We start from the raw sequence: 24,596 nt of genomic DNA, 5'->3' as shown, positions 1-24,596 counted from the left end.
AACAAAGAAAAAGAGTAAAGAAAAGTGGTATTTTATTCACTTTTGCTGCATTAGAGTATGTTAGTCTTGCAACACTGTCGTGCAATTCACAGAATTAACAGTGAGTTTAATCTGAAAAATAGTGATTCTGATTTGATGATTAGTTGGATTCCTCGTCTCTCTCAGTCTTTGGTGGCGTAGAAAAGCCCCCAGCGTTGGTCTCCGGTCTCACAGCGCTGCAGTTTTTCTGTCCATCCCTTCACAATGGCATCATAATCGTCCTTAGAGAACTCCTGTGGAGGAGACAGCGATCACAAGAGCTCTGTCAGCATGACATTCCCAACAATATTCAGACAAACTTGCTAAACTCGTTTTTTAATGACTAGTTTTTATTTACAGTGATTAAAAACGAGTGAAATAAAAGGGAAAAGGGGAACTAAAATATTTCCTCCAGCAGTGTGCATGCAAATGTGAGGTTGTCAATGTAATGGAGACGTTGCATGAGCATATAAGTGTGTGTGTGTGTGTGTGTGTTTACCTGTATAAACTCCTCTTTCATCTCCTCGGCTCTCTGCAGTTCAGTCTTTATCACCTGAATAAATTGGTCTGTCCTGTCCTCTGCACGAACATTACTGAATCCCACCTCGCTCAGGAACTGAAAAACACACAAATACACTCAATATTATCATAGTCATGGTGCATAAACAAGCTTTTTGTTCCTGTGCCAACTTTGCTTGGCACGTACAATAAAAGTTTGGGACTGGAATCCACTGCTGCTTCAATGTGTAATGAGTGATTATAATCAAGGTATTAATCAATATTTTTCCTTCTAAATATCAAATGAGTTGAATGACTTCTCTGGAGATTTTACTTTGTTATAGAAGTTACCAGTGTGATTACTGAAATGTGACCCTGGATCACGTCTCCAGTCTCGAGTCGCACGGGTTTATCTGTGGCAATAGCCAACAATACATTGTATGGGTCAAAATGATCGATTTTTCTTTTATGCCAAAAATCATAAGGATATTAAGTAAAGATCATGTTCCATGAAGATATTTAGTAAATTTCCTACCGTAAATATATAAAACTTTTATTTCTGTGAGTGAATGCTGCACAATCGCCAACATAAATGAACAACTTTAAAGGAGATTTTCTCAATGTTTCCATTTTTTTGCATCCTCAGATTCCAGATTTACAATAGTCGTATCTCGACCAAATATTGTCATATCCTAACAAACCATACATCAATGAAAGCTTATTTATTCAGCTTTCAGATTATGTATAAATCTCAATTTTAAAAAAATGACCCATGTGACTGGTTTTGTGGTCCAGGGTCACAAATGTTCATGCTTTTCATGTATTCTCTAATGTCAGTATTTGATATCTGAATGCAGTAACAGTGCTTGCTTATTCAGCCTGGCTTCCAGAAATGAAATAGGGATTTGTTTTGTGTTTGAGAAAGGTCTTCAACGTTTTAAAACATATAGGGGTCATTGAAGCCAATAGTTTAAGGGACCATTTCTCAGTTAAAGCCTTACTTTCCATTTAGACTAAAGTTTCCTATCCTTGAGAGAAAGAACGCATTATCTTGATGCTTTGAGAGGACTCTCTTGTTTATAGTTAGAGCCTGGCCAAATCCAACCTTGGAAAAGCTGTGTGTCGGTGTGTGTGTGTGTTAGTCTTCTTGGTTACAGGTTAAGGAACCACTGGCATTTTTGGAGATTGACTTAGTTGTTGTTCTGGACATGCTGGCGTCCAGCAACCCAAATCTGACACCTGCAAGGTCACGACGTGCCTAACTTCAGGGTCCGAGTGTCAGCTGCATAATCCATGGAGATATGCTTCAGTCTATCTGTATATGTGTGGAAAATTACTATGTTTATCTTTTTCTTAGCCAATGAGAATCATTCAACCTGAAGTCAAAATGATTCGATTTTTCTTTTATGCCAAAAATCATGAGGATATTAAGTAAAGATCATGTTCCATGAAGATATTTTGTACATGTCCTACCGTAAATATATAAAACATTTATTTTTGTGAGTGAATGCTGCACAATCGCCAACATAAATGAACTTTAAAGGAGATTTTCTCAATGTTTCGATTTTTTTGCACCCTCAGATTCCAGATTTCTCGACCAAATATTGTCCAATCCTAACAAACCATACATCAATGGAAAGCTTATTTATTCAGCTCTCAGATGATGTATAAATCTTAATTTAAAAAAATTTACCCATGTGACTGGTTTTGTGGTCCATGGTCACATTTGTAAGTGGCTTTGGATAAAGGCGTCTGCTAAATGACTAAATGTAATGTTCACCATGGGAAGCGGGCACGCTATTAAGGACGCTATAAACAGCAGTCTCGATTATGCCTCATGTAGAGTGAGGTTTACATGCACAGCTCTTACTAGCTTGCCTCCATTTACTCTCACCAACCTAAACCTCACTCCCATGCAGGTCATGGCACCAAATGTAACCCCTCCAGTTCAACTCGACCCGGCATGAGAGGCGGGCACGCTAACAAGGGGCTAGTGCGCCTCTTGAGGTCAAGCTCTTACTAGCTTGCCTTCATTACATCCAGTACTAACAGATATCATCAATGTTACATAATAGATCAATCCTAATTCCCAACATAAGCAAGCTGCTATGATTTAATTAGGTCTGTACTTGTGTATCCCGTGTCCCACCTGTCCGTATCTCTGAGGTGTGTAGAGAATATATCCCCTCTGGTTGACGTAATCCTGAAACGCTGGAGTCCAGGGCTTCTCTCCACAGCAATAGTCACTGATCAGCAGCTTACCGCCCGGCTTCAGCCATGACTGAAAAACACATGCATGCACATGTTAAAGCAATAGTTCAATTTGTTATCATGGACTCCTTTGAAGATACAGGATTTGTCCACTAGAGGGCAGACCATGCACATTCAGTTTGCCTTTATTCTTATTTTGCTTATATCATTGCATTTGCTTTTTTCGGATACCATCCACTATAGATCAATACAAACACAAAGGCTTGTTAACCATAAGTAATGTGTCATCTCATTTGAGGCCTCTTAGTAAAAAATTAAGGAGGCTCAAGATGATGTTAACTGTTTAAACCACAAACACTGAACACCTACACACACATATTCACCGGAACACACACACAAACACACACACACACACACACACACACACACACACACACACACACACACACACACACACACACAGACACCTGCTACCGACTGACAGTACATTTACACATGCAGATGATCATTTGCATGTCTTCATACATACATACACACACAAGCATTATGCATGCACACAAACAAATACATGCTACTTCTGTAACATACAAAGTCACAGGCATGAAAACATGCACCCAAGCACCAGTTTACCTGTGTGAACACTCACGTAAAATTTTCTGAAGAGGTCAAGTTTGTCCCTGATGTGCAGAATCGTGTCTCTGCTGTAAACCACATCAAACGAAGCGTCAGGAAACCTTCTTTTTGTGGCATCCGACACCTCAAACTGCACCTGCAGAGGAAGGACAAAGTTAATCTGCTATCAGGAAGTGCAGAACGAAAGCTGTCCCAGAATGCAGCTCTGTTCATTCTCAAAGCTAGACGTATTTCAACATTGAACGTAAGAAAAAAAAACATGTTTTAAAACAGATTTTTACATTTCCTGCCATAATGCTAAGGTGTTGCTATGCAGTTACTAAGCTGCTCTGAGTAGTTTGATAGGCTTGCTGTGGTTGCTAGGATTTTCTGGGTGGTTGCCAGTGTGTTTTATTGCAGTTGCTAGATTGTTATAAGTGGTTGCTATGGTGTTATGGGTGGTTGGTAGCTGGTTGTTATGGTGTGATGCATGGGTGGTTTCCAGGGTGTTACTATGCAGTTGTTCTGACTATTTTGTTGCACTTTGCTATGTAGTTACTATGATATTCTGGGTGGTTTCTAGGGTGTTGCTATGCAGTTGCTAGGTTGTTAAAGCTGATTGCTAGGGTGTTGTGAGTGGTTGCCAGGGTGCAGTTGCGAAGCTTTTCTGAGTAATTTGTTGCCTTTGCTATGCAGTTACTAAGGTGTCCACGTGATTATCTTGCTATGCAGTTGCTGAGCTGTTTTGAGTAGTGTGTGTGATTTGCTACAAGGTTGCTAGGGTGATCTGAGTGTTTGCCAGAGTGTTGCTATGCAGTTAAGAAGCTGCTTTGAGTAGGGTTTTTTGCCTTAGCTATGTGGTTGCTAGGGTGTTGTGGGTGGTTGCCAGGGTGTCGCTATGCAGTTGTGAAGCTGTTCTTGGTAGTTTTTTGCCTTTGCTATGTGGTTGCTAGGGTGTTATGGGCGGTTGCCAGAGTGTTGCTATGCATTGGGTAAAAAAACTCAACTTACTAATGGGAGTTTCTCTGTGACGGCTCTCTCCATTGCGATCTCCACCATGTTTGAGGAAAGGTCCATTCCCAGAACCTCCGCTCCAAAGGTCTGTCATTAAAACGGATAGTCAGTAATTAATCGTGTCACGGTAATCAGAAACAGCAGCTGTGAATGATCATGTGCAATGAGTAATTTGTGTTTGATAACATTTACATTTCTAGAAAGTTTAAAGGTCCCGAGGAGAGTGGACTGTTGTAACGAGCGTGAAACACGATCTGTGGCAACATATAAACCCATCATATGTCAACCTTTGGCTCACCTTGGCCATGTAGAAATCTCCACCTCCAATCCCACAGCCGACATCTAGAACCTTCTGTTCTGCGGTCAAGTTCAGCATATCAACAAACTCCTGATGGGTTACAGATTAATATGTCAAAGATATCAACAGAAAAACAAACCGTTAATTATTCACTAAATGATGAGATAACACTGAGAATGCAGTAGTTCTCCACTGATATCCAAAGGAAAATTTAGGTTGCTATCACTGATCTAGAGTGGATATGGAAGTTTAGTTACTCTTTCCGAAAATTACATAGTTGCTCCAGTAGGTGGCGACAAGTGACCATATTGTATGTGAGTCGATTATCAATTCATTCAAACTATTTGTTCAAAAACGCTCATTCATTCATTCGGGGATGAAACAAGTGACTATGTATGAACGAGTCCTTGAATCATTTATTTTACAGAGTCGTTTAAAAGCGCGGATTCATTCAGGAACGAAACAAGTGGCTGTTTTAAAGAACGAGTCATTGAATCATTCATTTATCCGCAATTCGTTAAAAAACACAGATTCATTTAGGAAGGAAACCAGCATCTTAATTATTCATTGAATCATTCATTCAACCGAGTAGTTCAAAACAAAGATTCATTTAGGCGGTTGGCTGTGTCCGAAATCATATACTCTCTTGAGTAAGAACTTATTTGATCAAGTAATTACTTCACGACCACTAACCGTGATTAATAATCAAGGATAAGCATTTCTACATAAATAATTTCTATATTCAATGAGTTATTCAAATATACTTTTAATTATATGTTTGCTGTGAGTGTTAACCAGCTGCTTTTAGGTACATTCTGATGTGACCCTCAACATGTCCCTTTCACTTCTATTCTATTCTATTCTATTCTATTCTATTCTATTCTATTCTATTCTATTCTATTCTATTCTATTCTAGATATAAAACAAATAAAAATAACATGTACTGCATTAGATTAAACTGAGAAGGGCCATAGCACTTGCATATTGTTGTCCTACTGTTAGTTTAACTGCTTCTATTGTTCTCATTTGTAAGTCGCTTTGGATAAAGGCGTCTGCTAAATGAATAAATGTAAATGTGTTGTCTATATATCTGTTTCTAGCTGACGAGTTAAGGTTACAGGGGTCCAACTATACGTGACTTCACCTGATTTACAGAATTACAGTACCTCTTTCATGTGTATTTCTCTAGAAACTAAAGTGAATAGTATCTGTACTTCTTCCTGAGGAGGGAATGTATTATCAGTATGTTTTGGGAGTTTTCCTGATGATAGCTAGCTCAGGCTCTCTTCAACCTTGAAGAAACTGCGATTCCCTAGTGATTTTGTGTGTGCGTTGGATGTTCTGTGCAGGTCTTGTATACAGTAGGAGCTATGGGACACTTCGGCATGCAACAACAGACCCGAATACGCCTTTCTCCAACCTCTGAGGTCACCGCAGACCTAAATCTAGGAATCGTGCGACAACTATCTTGACTAATGGTGACATACTCTCCTATCTATCCATGCGTGGAAATTTGCTTAGACTATATGAGTTCTTAGCCAATCAGAAACTGCAACCTGAAGCATGTAGCTTAGGCCTTGGTGAAGGGTATAACTGCTGTGATCTTTGTAACTGTAAGCGGGGCGGCCTACGAACTCCTGTGTGAGTCTTGAAGCTGACTTCTGCTGATGAAACTGCAAACTATCTTCAGTAAAACTTTTCTTCATTTTATTATAATAATGACTCCAGGACTTCTTTAAAACATCTGGTCCTTGGGCCCTAAACTATTACCCCCTAACAGTATGAATGTGAACTGGACATACTACATTCGCCATGTTGTCATTATCATGTGACCTACCAGTTACGTCGCTTCACTGCCGAAAGTTACATAGTTGCTCCAGTAGGTGGCGACAAGTGACCGTATTGTATGTGAGTCAATTATTGATTCATTCAAACTATTTGTTCAAAAACGTCCATTCATTCATTTGGGGATGAAACAAGTGACTATGTATGAACGAGTCCTTGAATCATTTATTTTACAGATTCATTTAAAAACGCTGATTCATTCAGGAACGAAACAAGTGGCTGTTTTAATGAATGAGTCAATAAATCATTAATTTATCCGCAATTCATTAAAAAACACAAATTAATTTAGGAAGGAAACAAGCGGCTGGCTGTCTTAATTATTCATTGAATCATTCATTTCACCGAGTAATTCAAAACAAAGATTCATTCAGGCGGTTGGCTGCGTCCGAAATCGTATACTTTCTTAAGTAGGTACTTATTTTGAATAAGTTATCACTTCACGACCGCTAAAAAAGTATGTTCTGTGTAGTATGAGTGTGTGTAGTATGAATGTAATCTGGAGCGACTACATTCGCCATGTTTCATTATCATGTGACCTACCAGAGTCAATTATGTTGCTTCACTGCCGAAAGTTACATAGTTGCTCCAGTAGGTGGTGACAAATTAATGTATTGAATGTGAATCAATTATTGATTTGTGTGTGTGTCTACATTCGCATTGTTGTTCTAATCATGTGACCTACCAGCGTCAGTTATGTCGATTCTCATTCCGAAAGTTACACAGTTGCTCCAGTAGGTGGCGACGAGTGACTGTATTGTGTGTGAGTCAATTACTACAAGTCCTCTCCCGTGACCTCATGGGATCGCATGCACGGTTCAGAATCTCAATGGAAGTAGCAGGTCATCCGGGGACTTTTTACCTACTCTTTTATGAGTACTATTAGACATACTTTTGTCACATACTGTGTTTCGCCTACTGGGAAGTATGCGATTTCGATGCAGCCACTGTCAATGCATGATTCGATCACCTGATTTGTTAAAAAAAATTATATTCCTTCATGAATGAAACCGTATGAATGAGTCGTTGAATCATTCATTAAATAGATTGTTGAAAATGAATCATTCAGAAACAAATGTTGCTCAGTGTTAAACGGTTGTGGCTTCGTTTGCAACGATTTTTGTTGGCAGAACAAAAGCCAACAAACAAAGTAAGTGGCAATATTGTATCAAAAATAAAAGTTACATCTTGCTGAACTGTATGTATGCATTTTATAATCTTCCCATGACTCTTTTGATGGTGTATGACCTTGGTGGTGCTGAGTCCGCCTGTGCTGACGAACCCAGAGCCGAACATCTTCTCGTAACGCAGTATTCCTCGTCTGGTGTACTGCTGGTTATCCAGGAACTGCTGGAATGTGGAAAAGCCGCCCTGATGCTGATCTACCGCATCACGACGGGCTTTCTGCATGAGCCAGCACAACTGGTTTTGGTTCTTCTTCATCTGTAACAAAAACAAGGAAGTTTGGTAACAACACTTTATTTTACAGTGTCCTTGTTACATATGTTACATGTACTTACCATAGCAATAACAGTAAATTATGCATAATTACATGCATCTAACCCGCAACCAAATCCTAATCCTACCCTAACCCTATAGTAAGTACATATAGTTAATTAATATTACTCACACTGTAACACTAGGCGAGTTTCCATTACAGATGTGCACAAAACTTTTGCGATTTTTTTCTAAATGTCGACAAAAACTATTGCGAAATGACGGCGTTTACATTAACTGATGTTATGCGACTAAAACTTCATTTTTTCCTCTCGCGATACGTCATACCAAAAATCATGGCGACGGACGTTGGTAGGTTTATGTCATAGATATATACACTGGGTTTATGTCTCTCAGCCACTGCACTGGCCATTATTATTAATCAATGGAGACGTATGTGTGTTATCCAATCATTAATGGTAAGGAAAGACCCTTATTATACTTGTGAGCGGCACATATGAGGTGTTTCTGAGTGTTTCTCTCTCATTTCTGCTTCGAGGTCTTGATTGTGGCATTTCTTTGAGGTTTAGAATCCAGTTTTCTGGATTCTATACTGGATAATAAGTCTATTATGAATTTAATAAAGAGCTCTGTCTCGTATTCTGTCCAAACACACCGCGTCATCTACGTCAGGTGACCTGTAAATGCGCAAAAACTGTTTCAGTTTTGCGAAATATTTCTTTTTCGAATTGCCTGAAAAACCACCTCATGCGAGCGTAAAAACGTTTTTGCGATAAATGGGAGTTTTTGCGAAATTGACGTGTTTCCATTGGGCGTATTTTCAATTCGCAATTTCAATTTGCGCAATTTGAAGGGTAATGGAAACGCGACTAGTGACACCTTAAAATAAAGTGTTACCGGAAGTTTCATTTCAGTGTTTTTTTATACAGAGTTTTGATTTCAGTTTGGCGATGACTGACTGGTTTACCTTCACATAGGTCTGAACTGTTTTACTGAGCACCATGTCAAAGCCGTAGTATTTCTTTTCCGTCTTCTCTGATTCGTCCAGCAGCACTGACGTCATCAGATGGTTATACTGAGCAGGACTTCTGTAGTGCGTGGGGTTAAAATCTCGCTTGCTGTCACCTGTGAAGGTCAAGACCAACATTTACACCTGTAGAAATACTCAAACTTCTAGAAATATTAAAGTGATTAATAAATGCATGCTATTCCAAAGAAATATGTTCATCCTCATAATCTTTTATCAAAAAGCAATAACTCGTTCTGTCTCTGAAATGACTTTTCTTTTCGACTGATATCATAAAGCCCTTTTACTTTTTTTAACCATCTGTCACAGAGATACTTTCACTGTGTTCACAAATCACACGTTTCAGGAATATAGAGTTGTACCGTTCTTCAGATTTTTTTTTTTTTTTTCACATTATAATAGAGAATAAGATAAGAAAATAGGAAGTTTCACATCATTGCCATGTAGTGTCAAACTACAGGACATTGTTTCTCTTACCTGATTGGTGGAAGCAGGACTCTCTGAAGAACAGGTAGGCGCCTGGGCGGAGCCACCTGAGTAACTTCTCAACCAATGACTTCAGCTCCTGATCACTCAGATACATCAACAGCCAATTAGAGAACACCAGGTCAAAACTGAAACAGAAAATGTGTGTGTGAGAGAGAGAGAGAGATGAAGTGATGGATGGATGAATGAATGAAGACATCAGATGAGAATCGGTGGGATGTTTTTCTGTAGCTCATTGTTTAGACCCCATGAAATTAAACGTGGAGTTGACCTACAGTATAATGCATGTCATTTAGCTCATCTATAGTGTACAGCTCATATATGCACATTTACAATTTACTGTTTTTCTCTTTCAGGAAAATGGATTAAATAACTGATGGCGTATTTAAATGTCTAATCAATGCTTTTTAGAATAAGAATGTCCTTTAACTGCCCCTATTATGCTATTTTAAAGTTTCCTAATCTTGTTTCAGAGACTCCTGCAACAGGTTTACATGCATCCAAAGTAAAAAAAAACACTTTAATTTTCTCTTAATATACATTGCAGCATCACCTCATTTCTCAGAGTCTGAAAACAGTTTGTTCGAAGATTCAGTCTCTCTAAACCCCTCCTTTCCACAATCCTGCTCTGCTCTGATTGGTCAGATGCCTCTGTCTGTCGTGATTGGTCTACTCTGCTCTGATTGGTCAGATGCCTCTTTCTGTCGTGATTGGTCTACTCTGCTCTGATTGGTCAGATGACTCAATCTGTCGTGATTGGTCTACTCTGCTCTGATTGGTCAGATGACTCAATCTGTCGTGATTGGTCTGCTCTGCTCTGATTGGTCAGATGACTCAATCTGTTGTGATTTGTCTACTCTGCTCTAATTGGTCAGATGTCTCAGTCTGTTGTGATTGGTCTACTCTGATCTGATTGGTCAAATGGCCCAGTCTGTTGTGATTGGTCTACTCTGATCTGATTGGTCAGATGTCTCAGTCTGTTGTGATTGGTCTACTCTGATCTGATTGGTCAAATGGCCCAGTCTGTTGTGATTGGTCTACTCTGATCTGATTGGTCAGATGGCCCAGTATGTTGTGATTGGTCTACTCTGCTCTGATTGGTCAGATGGCCCAGTATGTTGTGATTGGTCTACTCTGATCTGATTGGTCTACCCTGTCTCAGGGTGCTTTCACATCTGTAGTTTGGTTCATTTGGTCCAGACCAAGGGCAAAAAAATATACTTTGTAGCATTTTTCAGGCGTTTTGGTTCCTTTTCACACCACACTGAATCAGTTTATGAGTTGATGAAACGAACCAAAATGCAGTCATGTGACAACATCCACATCACTCGTTGGTCAGATCTTTTTTAAAATTTAGAAAGATTTTGGTAAAGTTTAAACTTTTTAAACAATTTTATTTTCCCCGTCAACAATATTGCAAGTTGATAGTCATGGTTAGTGTTTAATGATGTCGGTGTCATCTCGTCATTGTCTCATCTAATGGAAAAAAAGGTTGTTAACAAACTTTTTTTGGTTACACTTTATTTTACAGTGTCTTTGTTACATATGTTACATTACCATAGTAATAACAGTAAAGTATGCATAATTACATGCAATTAACCCTCAACCAAATCCTAATCCTACCCTAACCCTATAGTAACATGTAGTTAATTAATATTACTCAGTACTTAAATATATAATTACACTGTAACAATGACACCTTAAAATAAAGTGTAACCTTTTTTTTGTCATAGTTTTCGTTAACGAAATGAATCTCTCTCTCTCTCTCTCTCTCTCTCTCTCTCTCTCTCTCTCTCTCTCTCTCTTTCTCTCTAGCAGTGTTTAGAAGGCTGAATATATTCATGGTTTGCTGAAGTGTTTTTCCTCTCACCTGTGTTTAGGGAAGTCCAGCTTTGTGACGTCGGCTTGGATGAACTCAGCGTTGCCCAGGTGACTGTTTTCCTCTCTATTCTTTTCCACAAACTTCTCCATGAAGTCCACAGCGGTCACGTGATGGGCCTTCCCAATGAGGTGACGTGTGTACCGACTAAAAAGAGCAAAGGTCATGATAACAATGGAGCAAATAAAGCGTGCTTAAAAGCTTAGTACTGGCCAAGGAACAGATCAACACAAGATTTGACCTCACAATTTAAATTTGATTTGATTTTCATTCACATCAAATGTTATTGCCGCATATGATTGTACACTGAAAAAATTTTTTTTCTAATATATTTTACAGGAAAGCATCATTTCAGTTTTTTTACTTCAAAATTTCACGTTTAATTAAATGTGTTACTTGCTGAAGTGACTTACTTTTTTGAGCGAAAATAGTTTTTACACCAATTTTATTACAGTGTATACTACATACAATTGGCTCTGTGACAACACATATGATGACCACAAATAACAAAGAAATCAGATGGAAATTTAAGAGTCTATTTTGGTTTAAAATTAAATATGTTATTAAACCTGTCAAGAACATGTCATACATCTCAATATTAAAATAAAATGAATTTATTTATTTTTAAGAAATGTTACATTGTGAATTTTTTTTATGACCATAAAATCCAAAATATTCCTGGAAAGGAATTATGTGATAAATTATGATAAAAATTATATATATTTTTTTGTAAATACATCTTTGATATCTTCTAAATATTAAGTATAATAGTTAATAAGTTTCGGTCATCATGGTTGTTTTTGTTGTACTGTAGTTTTTGAATCTCATGAGAATAACCACTGCATTGACAATAATGTTTTTACAAAAATATGACGCAGCACAACTGTTTTCAACATTGATAATAATCAGAATTTTTTCTTGAGCAGCAAATCAGCATATAAGAATGATTTCTGAAGGATCATGTGATATACAGTACAGGCCATAAGTTTGGACACATTACTATTTTTAATGTTTTTGAAAGAAGTTTCTTCTGCTCATCAAGCCTGCATTTATTTGATCAAAAATACAGAATTTTTTTTTTTTTTTATATATTGTGATATATTATTACAATTTAAAATTATTGGTTTTCAATTTATTATACTTTAAATTATCATTTATTTCTGTGATGCAAAGCTGAATTTTCAGGATCATTACTCCAGTCTATCACATGATGCTTTAGAAATCATTCTAATATGATGATTTATTATCAAAGTTGGAAACAGTTCTGCTGCTTAATATTTTTTCATAACCTGTGATACTTTTTAGGATACTTTGATGAATAAAAAGTAAAAAAAAATAAATAAAAAAAAGCAAATTTTTTAAAAATAGAAATCTTTTGTAACAACAATATACACTACTGGTCAGTAATCTGGGGTCAGTCATTTTTTTTCTTTCTTTTTTTGAAATAAATCAATACTTTTATTCAGCTAGGATGTGTTAAATTGATAAAAAGTGATAGTAAAGAAGATTTATAATATTAGAAAATATTTTTTTATTTTGAATAAATGCAGTTCTTTTTAACCTTTTATTCATCAAATATATTAGGCAGCAGAACTGTTTCCAACACTCATAATAAATCAGAATATTAGAATGATTTCTAAAGGATCATGTGATGGACTAAATGTCACATGTGACACTGAAGACTGGAGTAATGATGCTGAAAATTCAGCTTTGCATCACGGGAATAAATTATTTTTTAAAGTATATTCAAATAGAAAACTATTATTTTAAGTTGTAATAATATTTCACAATATTGCTGGTTTTTTTCTGTATTTTTGATCAAATAAATGCAGCCTTGATAAGCATTAGAGACTTCTTTCAAAAATATAAAAAAATCGTAATGTTTCCAAACTTTTGACCTGTACTGTACCTTTGATATATTGTATAAGGTATTTGTTGCATTGAAAATATTTGTATTATAGAAAAAATAAACAAGTAAAACATCACAGGAATTATAATTTGTGGAGAATTTGTGCCGAAAATAATGTTACAATACAAAAACGTATTATTTATGCAAAAGATCATTTCCTATGCTTTTTATGTCAGGGTGACATATGATTCTGGGCTTGTTCGTACGGTTGGTCTAATCGAATGTGATCACTGACCCAATTCCAGCACCAAGCTCCAGCACATCAGAGCCAGCCAGACTAGGGAGCATGGAGAGGATCTCCGGCAGCTCGTGTTGGGTCAGTTCCTGCGCGTTCGAATCCAGCATCATCTCCTCTACTGTTGCCGACTTCGAGTGTTCCTTCCAGAACTCCATCATCGTGTTCCTCTCAGTTTCTATGGAGGCAAACCAGGTACACTGTAAACAATTATTGTTGGTTTAACTTAAAAAAGTAAGTTACCTGGTTGCCTTAAAATTTTGAGTTCATTGACATATTTGAGTAGATACAATGAAGGAAATTGGTTTAATTAATAGAAACTCAAAATATTATGCTATGAACCAGATTAATTATCTAAGTTGATTTGACAAATGATAAAAAGTTGGGATGACAAATATATATATATTTTTTTTACAGTGTAGGCATGCTGAGGATGTTTCGATGATTTTCTATTCATGCTTATACCTTTACAAAAATTTGCTATTGTAATTCTGCAGATCGTCAATGCATATTTGTAGAGAAGTTTGAGTAAATTATGTATTAAACAAGTGTTAAATGTAAAACTTGCCCTAATTTTTTTTAACGATTTACACATTTCCATTAATAATAAAATTCCATCAAATTGAATTGAATAATCCTTGCATATTTTGATTGAATAATTGAATAAGGTTTATTCAATTCAATTTGATGGAATTTATTCCATTAATTCCATTAGATTCCGTATAACTCAGTTTACTGTAATTTAAGTTGAGGGTATGTAATGCCAAGTTGATTGAACTTAAAAAATTGAGGCAGCAAGTTTTTTTTACAGACCATTGGCCATAAAAATGGGTTGCTACATTCTCCAAAAAAAAAAAAAAAAGGTACAAAAGCTGTCACTGATCAAAAGATACAACTTTGTACCTAATTTACTCCAAAAGGGTGCATATTAGTGTATACAAAATGTACATATCAGTACCTAAATGGTTAATATTTGTACCTTTTAAAGGGATAGCACCCCTGTGAGAGCTTTTGTACATTTTTTTTTTCTTTTTTCTTTTCTTCTGAGAGTGAAATAGTTTGCAAATTGTATCTATACAATTAATTAAATTCAAAAATGATGTCATGGTCAAAGCATTAATTTAAAGTCCTACTCTTTAAGACTAAACTGAGAAATGTCTGGAAACAGAGATGAGATCATGTTTAAAATGCCCCAAAAAGGTACAAAAGCTGTCACTGTGGCGGTACCTTTTCAAAAGGTACACTTTTGTATCTAAAGAGTACATATTAGTCCCTGAAAGGTACATATTGGTACCAAAAGTGTATATATTAGTTCCAAAAGTGAACATGTTAGTACCTAAATGGTACATTTTAGAACCTTTTTGAAGGGTACTGTCCCAGTGACAGCTTTTGTACCTTTTTTTTCTGAGAGTGCATAAGTTTAATTTCATCACCTCATTCAAGCAATATATGTGTAAAAGACAAAAATATTGACATTGGATAAAAATTCCATGGGTGTTTGTCTTACCTTGGTCCATGATCAGTGAAATAAAATACAATATAATTAGAAAATGTGTATATACAGATATAAATCAAACTCTTTTGACACCAGAAAAATGTGTTGAGCCTGCCTCTAAACACTCATGCGCGCTGTCCTGTCCGAGTGTGTGTGGCTCAGGACTCACACACCCGCTGACCACTATAGGGCGAGGGGAGGAGACACGAGCGTGAATAATAATGTTAATGAAATCCGGAGGGATAATGTTGGAACGGGATTCCCCACCTCAGTTTTACACCTTACGTCCGAACAGGATGCGCGTTCACTCATGAACGTACTGTATGGAGAGGGAGGTGTCAGAGCTGAATGAGACCATATCCTTACACTTTCTGATTGGAGAAATGAGAAGATCCCCCTCCTCGAACACCGACAGCGACACGGACTGAAAAAAAAACTAACGGTGAAGCGGAATTGTTATAAAACAAGCTGAAAACGCAACGTAATAATCAGAGCTGTGCACGAGCACCGGCTTCTGCTGGGAAAGTGCTGACGCGTCTCCATGCGCGCTCCTGACAGGAATGCGCGCTATTGCGCAATATTGCCTCATGCATTCTGGCCCAAAACTGCTGGAAAGAAGCCAGCAGTTAATATGATAATTCATATGTTAATTCAATCACTTAATGCGCTGTTTTCTATTGTCTTCACGTTGTAGGCTACAATGGGTTGTTATTGTGTTGTGTTGTTTTGTATTTTATGTTAAATGTTGAAAAAAAATAAAAAAAATAATTAAATTTCGTTTATCAGAAAAAGATTGCACAAATTATGTATGTAATTAAAGCTGAAAACTATAGAGAAGAAGGGGAATATCATGTCACTCTACTCCATGAGTTCAACAATTGGGCAACTTTTTGAAACTGGCCCATATACCCGTAATTCACCCTATTTATTATGATATTTTTATTTGTAACATTTTATTTCTGGCTATATTAAAAAAAAAAGGTTAAATAAAAAAATAAACAACAACACAAGAGCCATATTAAATTAAATGAGCAGCTGTTGAACATTACCATAGATGTATCAAGCTGTTGTGTGTAGCAGAAATCAATATTTTAAGCCTAATATTATAATATAGGGGAGAGTGGGGGTGGTTGGGTCAAGGGTTGTTTGGCACACAGTTAAATTACAGTATGCTGGCACAAAAATCTGACATTAATGACTGCCCTCTTGACCTAAACACACCGACTTACTAAAATCATCTAACTGTCACTAAGTGTTGAGGACAACTTTTCTATTTTACAGTGTCAAAAAAAAAAAAAAAAAAAAAAAAAATCCCCCCAATAAATACATTTTAGAACTATGATAGATAGAGATATATAAAATGTAAGATTCAGTTGATAGAGATAGGATCAGCTATATTTTGATATGAAATTTAAAAGTCTGATGAGTGATGCTATGTGGCTAACATAATTTCAGTAAAGAAGTGTGTCCTAACATGTGTGACACATGTGCCAACCAACCCCAGTAGCCATTTGGTTATACATGTATTCATTTATGCATTTTACATGTGAAAACATAATGAATATATAATATAATATAATATAATATAATATAATATAATATAATATAATATAATATAATATAATATAATATAATAAAATATAATATAATATAATATAATATTTTTAAATTGAATTTTTAACCCAACGTTGGGTTAGTCCATATTTGACCCAACATTGGGTTAACACAACCCAGCATTTTTTAGAGTGTATATATATAATTTTATATATATGTATAAGTAGCCAGGTACTTCTCGTCGCCAAAAAAGCGAAATAACGAACCTCATCACCCGAAAGAAAACTCGATGAAGTGCTATTGGAAGACATGTTGTCATAGCTTCTTGGTACATAACAGCTACCGTACGCATTTGAAAAAGCGAGATGCTAGAGAGCACTATTCGTTTGGATGCAAAATACAGGGAGAAATTCCTACACAGTGTACCTTTAATAAAGAAAATGTTAAAGCCTTCTTCCACAACCTAGATACAGTCATCCATAGGCACAGGTTTCCTCTAGGTGACATCTGGAACATGGATGAGACGGGTGTCACAATAGTCCAGAAACGTAAATTTCAGGGACCACTTCATTCTGAATGGACCTACAGGTTGCAAAGGAGGTGCAAACCCGTCAGGATGGATGAAGGAAGAACACTCTGTTGAATTCCTGAAGCATTTTGTGGAGAATACAAAATGCACAAAAGAGAAGATATGTCTCCTTTTGCTTGACAACCATGAGTCCCATCTCTCTGTCAGTGGCTTGAACTATGACAAAGAAAACGGTGTAGTCATGCGATCACTCCCCTCTATGAAGAGGCATGTCAACACAGCCTGTGACTCATGGAAGCTGAACAACCCTGGCAAAACCATGTCTATATGTGACCCTGGATGACAAAACCAGTCACATGGGTACATTTTTTGAAATTGAGATTTATACATCATATGAAAGCTGAATAAAAATAAATAAAATCTTTCCATTGACGTATGGTTTGTTAGGATATGACAATATTTGGCCGATATACAACTATTTGAAAATCAAAAAATCGAAACATTGAGAAAATCGCCTTTAAAGTTGTCCATTTATGTTCGTGATTGTGCTGCATTTACTCACAAAAATAAATGTTTTATATATTTACTGAAGGAAATTTACTAAATATCTTCATGGAACATTACTTAAAGGGATACTTCACTGATTAGCTCTGTATCAGTAGAAACCCAGTAGTATTTTCGAGTGACCAAGCTTCCCTCCCTCATGTCCCCCTGAGACGAGAGATTTCTGTATTGTGTGTCTGGAAAAAACCTCTGATGACGCAAAAATCTTTATTTAGCTCATCAGAGGCTTTTCTGTCCAGAGGCGAGAGACTCCAGCCAGTAGGAGGAGCTCGTCCCGCATGTCTTCAACCCGCCCATAGGGGGATCTCACCATAAAACGCAGTCTTTTCAGTTTCGAGTCGACTAGTAGCCTAGCTGTATCATTTCTCCCGATACTGCCCTCTGTAACTGGTAGGCGTGGCTTGGGCGTGTCCTCATAGGGCAGCGAAGCAAGTGCATTCTGGGAGTTGTTGTCTTTCATCCACATGAGCCAAAATTACATTTTCTATCTTTTCTCAGTCTAGAAGACACCAACTTCTAAAATAATTTCACATTTCTACTACATAAATGACCCAATTTAAATACACATTCATCTTTCCAGTGGTGAAATATCCCATTAATATCCTAACGATTTTTGGCATAAAAGAAAAATCGATAATTTTGACCCCGTGCGACTTATGACTGGTTTTGTGATCCAGGGTCACACATATGATGTGCCTGGAATTGTTGCCACAGCACACCCATTGGCTGCAACCCCAAATAACATCCAATCAGGATTCAGGGTGACTGGAATTTTCCCCTATGACAGGGATGTTTTTCCAGAAGAGGCCTTCGCCCCATCTTATGTTACAGACCGGCCAAACAGTCCCAACTGCTAATCTTGCTCCTGTCCCTGATGAGCTGCACCCTGCCACTGACAATGCTGTGCCCGGACCAAGTGGTTTTTCTGCAGGTACTGGGAAACGTACTGGGAGACGTCCCCTAACCCCAGAAGAACTGCGCCTATTCCCTAAGAGGCATGGGCCTAGGAAAGTTGGTGGTGCCGTCAGGAGGAAGAGGAAGACCGCCATCCTGACAGACACACCAGTCAAGCGACAACTAGAGGAACAAAAGGACGCAACAAAGAAGAGATTCTTCAAAAAAAAAAAAAACAAGAAACCAAAACGGAAAGCTCCATCAGAGAATGTCTAATAAGGCGAGAAGTTTCACTCTCACTACACTTCCGGCTTCTGAACTGGTTGCAGTTCCACTCTGGCTCCATATGAGGGCGCTCACAGGACGAGTGCAGAATGAATGGAGGTCTATGGTGCTATACCCCTCAAAACCCCCTTTTCTCAGGATATCATTTTTTGTCTAGTAATTTGAATGTTGTATTCGAAAGAAGATACAAAGAAATTACACATTGATGGGTGTTAGATTTTTTAGAGTCACTTATTTGCTTTAAAAAGTTTTTTAAAATGTCAATGACGTCATACACATCGTACGACCAGAGATACTGCTTTACGGCAATCCTTCAGTCACTTTGGTGCTTTCGCGCTCTGCACTTTCTTTTCTCTCGAGGCATCGACAACACAGATGACACAGGTAAACACACAACACAGCTGACACAGGGAAACACAACACAGCTGACACAGGGAAACACACAACACAGCTGACACAGGTTAACACACAACACAGCTGACACAGGGAAACACAACACAGCTGACACAGGCAAACACACAACACAGCTGACACAGGGAAACACACAACACAGCTGACACAGGTAAACACACAACACAGCTGACACAGGGAAACACACAACACAGCTGATACAGGGAAACACACAACACAGCTGACACAGGCGAACACACGACACAGCTGACACAGGTAAACACACAACACAGCTGACACAGGTAAACACACGACACAGCTGACACAGAAATACACAACACAGCTGACACAGGTAAACACACAACACAGCTGACACAGGTAAACACACAACACAGCTGACACAGGTGAACACACGACACAGCTGACACAGGGAAATACACAACACAGCTGACACAGGTAAACACACAACACAGCTGACACAGGTAAACACACAACACAGCTGACACAGGTAAACACACAACACACAACACAGCTGACACAGGTAAACACACAACACAGCTGACACAGGTAAACACACAACACACAACACAGCTGACACAGGGAAACACACAACACAGCTGACACAGGGAAACACACAACACAGCTGACACAGGCGAACACACGACACAGCTGACACAGGAGAACACACGACACAGCTGACACAGGTAAACACACAACACAGCTGACACAGGTAAACACACAGCACAGCTGACACAGGGAAACACACGACACAGCTGACACAGGTAAACACACAACACAGCTGACACAGGTAAACACACAACACAGCTGACACAGGGAAACACAACACAGCTGACACAGGTAAATACACAACACAGCTGACACAGGCAAACACACAACACAGCTGACACAGGGAAACACAACACAGCTGACACAGGGAAACACACAACACAGCTGACACAGGTAAACACAACACAGCTGACACAGGTAAACACACAACACAGCTGACACAGGGAAACACAACACAGCTGACACAGGGAAACACAACACAGCTGACACAGGGAAACACACAACACAGCTGACACAGGGAAACACACAACACAGCTGACACAGGGAAACACAACACAGCTGACACAGGTAAACACACAACACAGCTGACACAGGGAAACACAACACAGCTGACACAGGGAAACACAACACAGCTGACACAGGCAAACACACAACACAGCTGACACAGGTAAACACACAACACAGCTGACACAGGTAAACACACAACACAGCTGACACAGGGAAACACACAACACAGCTGACTCAGGGAAACACACAACACAGCTGACACAGGCGAACACACGACACAGCTGACACAGGTAAACACACAACACAGCTGACACAGGTAAACACACGACACAGCTGACACGTAAATACACAACACAGCTGACACAGGTAAACACACAACACAGCTGACACAGGTAAACACACAACACAGCTGACACAGGTAAACACACGACACAGCTGACACAGGCAAACACACAACACAGCTGACACAGGTAAACACACAACACAGCTGACACAGGTAAACACACAACACAGCTGACACAGGTAAACACACAACACACAACACAGCTGACACAGGTAAACACACAACACAGCTGACACAGGTAAACACACAACACACAACACAGCTGACACAGGGAAACACACAACACAGCTGACACAGGGAAACACACAACACAGCTGACACAGGCGAACACACGACACAGCTGACACAGGAGAACACACGACACAGCTGACACAGGTAAACACACAACACAGCTGACACAGGTAAACACACAACACAGCTGACACAGGTAAACACACAACACAGCTGACACAGGGAAACACAACACAGCTGACACAGGTAAATACACAACACAGCTGACACAGGGAAACACAACACAGCTGACACAGGGAAACACAACACAGCTGACACAGGGAAACACACAACACAGCTGACACAGGTAAACACAACACAGCTGACACAGGTAAACACACAACACAGCTGACACAGGGAAACACAACACAGCTGACACAGGTAAACACACAACACAGCTGACACAGGTAAACACAACACAGCTGACACAGGTAAACACACAACACAGCTGACACAGGTAAACACACAACACAGCTGACACAGGTAAACACACAACACAGCTGACATAGGTAAACACACAACACAGCTGACACAGGTAAATACACAACACAGCTGACACAGGTAAACACACAACACAGCTGACACAGGTAAACACACAACACAGCTGACATAGGTAAACACACAACACAGCTGACACAGGTAAACACACAACACAGCTGACATAGGTAAACACACAACACAGCTGACATAGGTAAACACACAACACAGCTGACACAGGGAAACACACAACACAGCTGACACAGGTAAACACAACACAGCTGACACAGGTAAACACACAACACAGCTGACACAGGGAAACACAACACAGCTGACACAGGTAAACACACAACACAGCTGACACAGGTAAACAACACAGCTGACAGAGGGAAATACACAACACAGCTGACACAGGGAAACACACAACACAGCTGACACAGGTAAACACAACACAGCTGACACAGGTAAACACACAACACAGCTGACACAGGTAAACACACAACACAGCTGACACAGGGAAACACACAACACAGCTGACACAGGTAAACACAACACAGCTGACACAGGTAAACACACAACACAGCTGACACAGGTAAACACACAACACAGCTGACACAGGGAAACACACAACACAGCTGACACAGGTAAACACAACACAGCTGACACAGGTAAACACACAACACAGCTGACATAGGTAAACACACAACACAGCTGACACAGGGAAACACACAACACAGCTGACACAGGTAAACACAACACAGCTGACACAGGTAAACACACAACACAGCTGACACAGGTAAACACACAACACAGCTGACACAGGCAAACACACAACACAGCTGACACAGGTAAATACACAACACAGCTGACACAGGTAAACACACAACACAGCTGACACAGGTAAACACACAACACAGCTGACACAGGTAAACACAACACAGCTGACACAGGGAAACACACAACACAGCTGACACAGGTAAACACACAACACAGCTGACACAGGCAAACACACAACACAGCTGACACAGGTAAATACACAACACAGCTGACACAGGTAAACACACAACACAGCTGACACAGGTAAACACACAACACAGCTGACACAGGTAAACACAACACAGCTGACACAGGGAAACACACAACACAGCTGACACAGGTAAACACAACACAGCTGACACAGGGAAACACACAACACAGCTGACACAGGTAAATACACAACACAGCTGACACAGGGAAACACACAACACAGCTGACACAGGTAAACACACGTGCTAGAAGAGTTTTCGTTTTATTTGTTTCTGGTCCCGCTTCGGATGTCACGATGCCATCAAGCGGTATCTCTGGTCGTAATCAGTCCTTCACTGACCAATCAGCGTTCATTAGCAGAATGCTAGCGTGTTATGGGCAACAACAACTCAACCTGTAAGAAATCGAAAGGACATAAGTACTCGTTCATTCAACTTTCGACTTATAACCCATGTTGAACTTGCAAAACCTACTATCGAATCTGAGATTTCTCAACAGCAATCGGGTGAAAGTGACAAATTTAGCCGTCTAGCTCCATAGACTCCCATTCATTTTGCACTCATGGGCGATCGCCCCCAGTGGAGCTCTGGTGGAACTACAACCAAAATTCGGTAGGACTTAATAGGGAGTGGCCAGGCTCTCCGTAGACGGGCTCTGGCCAAACCCACTGATGAGCTGCACCTTGCCACTGACAATGCTGTGCCCGGACCAAGTGGTTTTTCTGCTGGTACTGGGAGACGTATTGGGAAACGTCCCCTAACCCCAGAAGAGCTGCGCCCATTCCCTAAGAGGCATGGGCCTAGGAAAGTTGGTGGTGCCGTCAGGAGGAAGAGGAAGACCGCCATCCTGACAGACACACCAGTCAAGCGACAACTATATAGAGAAACAAAAGGACGCAACAAAGAAGAGACTCTTAAAAAAAAAGGAGATGAAGAGGAATACTGTCTGGTTTGTTAAGAGTCATATGGAAATAGCCGACCTGGGAAGTTTGGCTTCAGTGCCTGTATTGCAAAAAGTGGGCCCACGACTTCCAGGTCTACCAGACTGCATCATTAAACAAACTTTAAGTAAATTTGACCACCTGAGCTGACATTTATGAGAAATACCATCACGATAACCGCAAATGTAACAAATATATGAAGAAGAAGAAACAAACGTGTAACAACAACAAACAAGCTCAATAAGAGTATCTTTTATTCAGCAAGGACACATTCAACTGATCAAAGTGACAATAAAGACATTTATGATGTTACAAATGATTCTATTTCAAATAAATGTTTTTTTTTCTTTTCTTTTGAACTCTCTATTAATAACCCCAAATAGCAGCACAACTGTTTTCATCATTGATAATAATCAGAAATGTTTTTTTTTTTTTTTTGAGCATCAAATCATCATATTAGAGTGATTTCTGAAGGATCATGTGACACTGAAGACTGGAGTAATGATGCTTAAAATTCAGCTTTGATCACAGGAATAAATGACACTTTAAAATAATGATTAATAATTGTTCAAAGAAATGCATATTAAGAGACTTCATTCAAAAACATAAAATATTACCGACCTCAAACTCTGTGATTTGAAGTACAACGCAATAAAATCCACTCGGTCTTCCTAATCATTTAGATCATGTTGCTATAATAGCTTGACAATTCAACTAATAAGAGATTATGACACCAGTGACCTAACATGCCAACTTATGTCATCTCGAACTTTACATTGCGATACTGGAGATAAAGTTCAGCAAAGGACAGATGATGTAAGAGAGATGTAGGACATGCTGTTTATTAACCCACCACAGGGCATAAACTCCCAGAATGCCCTAATTATTCATTAAAAATCATTACTACAGACCAAAGCCCTTTATTAAAACACATAACGGTAATGCTAAGAACACTTACAGTAGGCTATACACATATTTGTGGATTATAACTGTATTTTTATATGTTTGTTTTATGCTGTATTACATGTGCTTGTGTTGTATTGTACTATCATTGTAATGTTGCAGCATTGCTCTGTTTTTATGTGTATAATCCCATTGTATTTGCTCATATGGCAGTAAAGTACTGGTATTACTCTAGTAGTCTACCATCTTCATATTTATCATGGGTCCAACAATCACGGTGTAAACACGAGCTCATAGTTCAGTGTGGTCTGACCTGGACTCTCAGCGCTGGACTATGGACTGATGTTGATCATAGTTTCTGGGAT

At 38.8% G+C, this 24,596-nt stretch overlaps 1 protein-coding gene across 4 annotated transcripts; it reads right to left on the bottom strand.

Moving 5' to 3' along the window:
• Positions 1-15: 15 nt before the first annotated feature.
• pmt (phosphoethanolamine methyltransferase) lies at positions 16-24,114 on the bottom strand. 4 transcript variants are annotated; one of them, XM_079892102.1, is made up of 12 exons: positions 23,950-24,114; positions 13,488-13,665; positions 11,335-11,490; positions 9,456-9,592; positions 8,919-9,076; positions 7,742-7,936; positions 4,652-4,741; positions 4,351-4,440; positions 3,374-3,496; positions 2,666-2,797; positions 518-634; positions 16-272 (listed from the first exon to the last, which is right to left on the bottom strand). In XM_079892102.1, the coding sequence occupies exons 2-12, from the start codon at positions 13,646-13,648 to the stop codon at positions 162-164; spliced, it is 1,470 nt and encodes a 489-aa protein (XP_079748228.1). In that variant the 5' UTR covers positions 13,649-13,665; positions 23,950-24,114; the 3' UTR covers positions 16-161. The 4 variants fall into 4 exon arrangements, with proteins under 4 accessions (XP_079748228.1, XP_079748230.1, XP_079748229.1 ...); XM_079892104.1 differs by lacking the exon at positions 23,950-24,114 and adding an exon at positions 15,349-15,529; XM_079892103.1 differs by lacking the exon at positions 23,950-24,114 and adding an exon at positions 15,250-15,518.
• Between the last annotated feature and the right edge of the window lie 482 nt (positions 24,115-24,596).

Source organism: Squalius cephalus (assembly GCF_949319135.1).
Source record: "Squalius cephalus genome assembly, chromosome: 14".
NCBI lineage: Eukaryota > Metazoa > Chordata > Actinopteri > Cypriniformes > Leuciscidae > Squalius > Squalius cephalus.
This window is presented reverse-complemented; position numbering and strand designations above follow the sequence as displayed.

Bases quoted from the DNA above. Each gene is read 5' to 3' on its own strand.
- pmt (XM_079892101.1), bottom strand. The intron at 11,491-13,487 runs GTCAGTGATCAC...TGCTCTTTTTAG, and splicing joins GAGCTTGGTGCTGGAATTGG to TCGGTACACACGTCACCTCA. The intron at 9,593-11,334 runs GTGAGAGGAAAA...TTTCTGTTTCAG, and splicing joins CTGGACTTCCCTAAACACAG to TTTTGACCTGGTGTTCTCTA.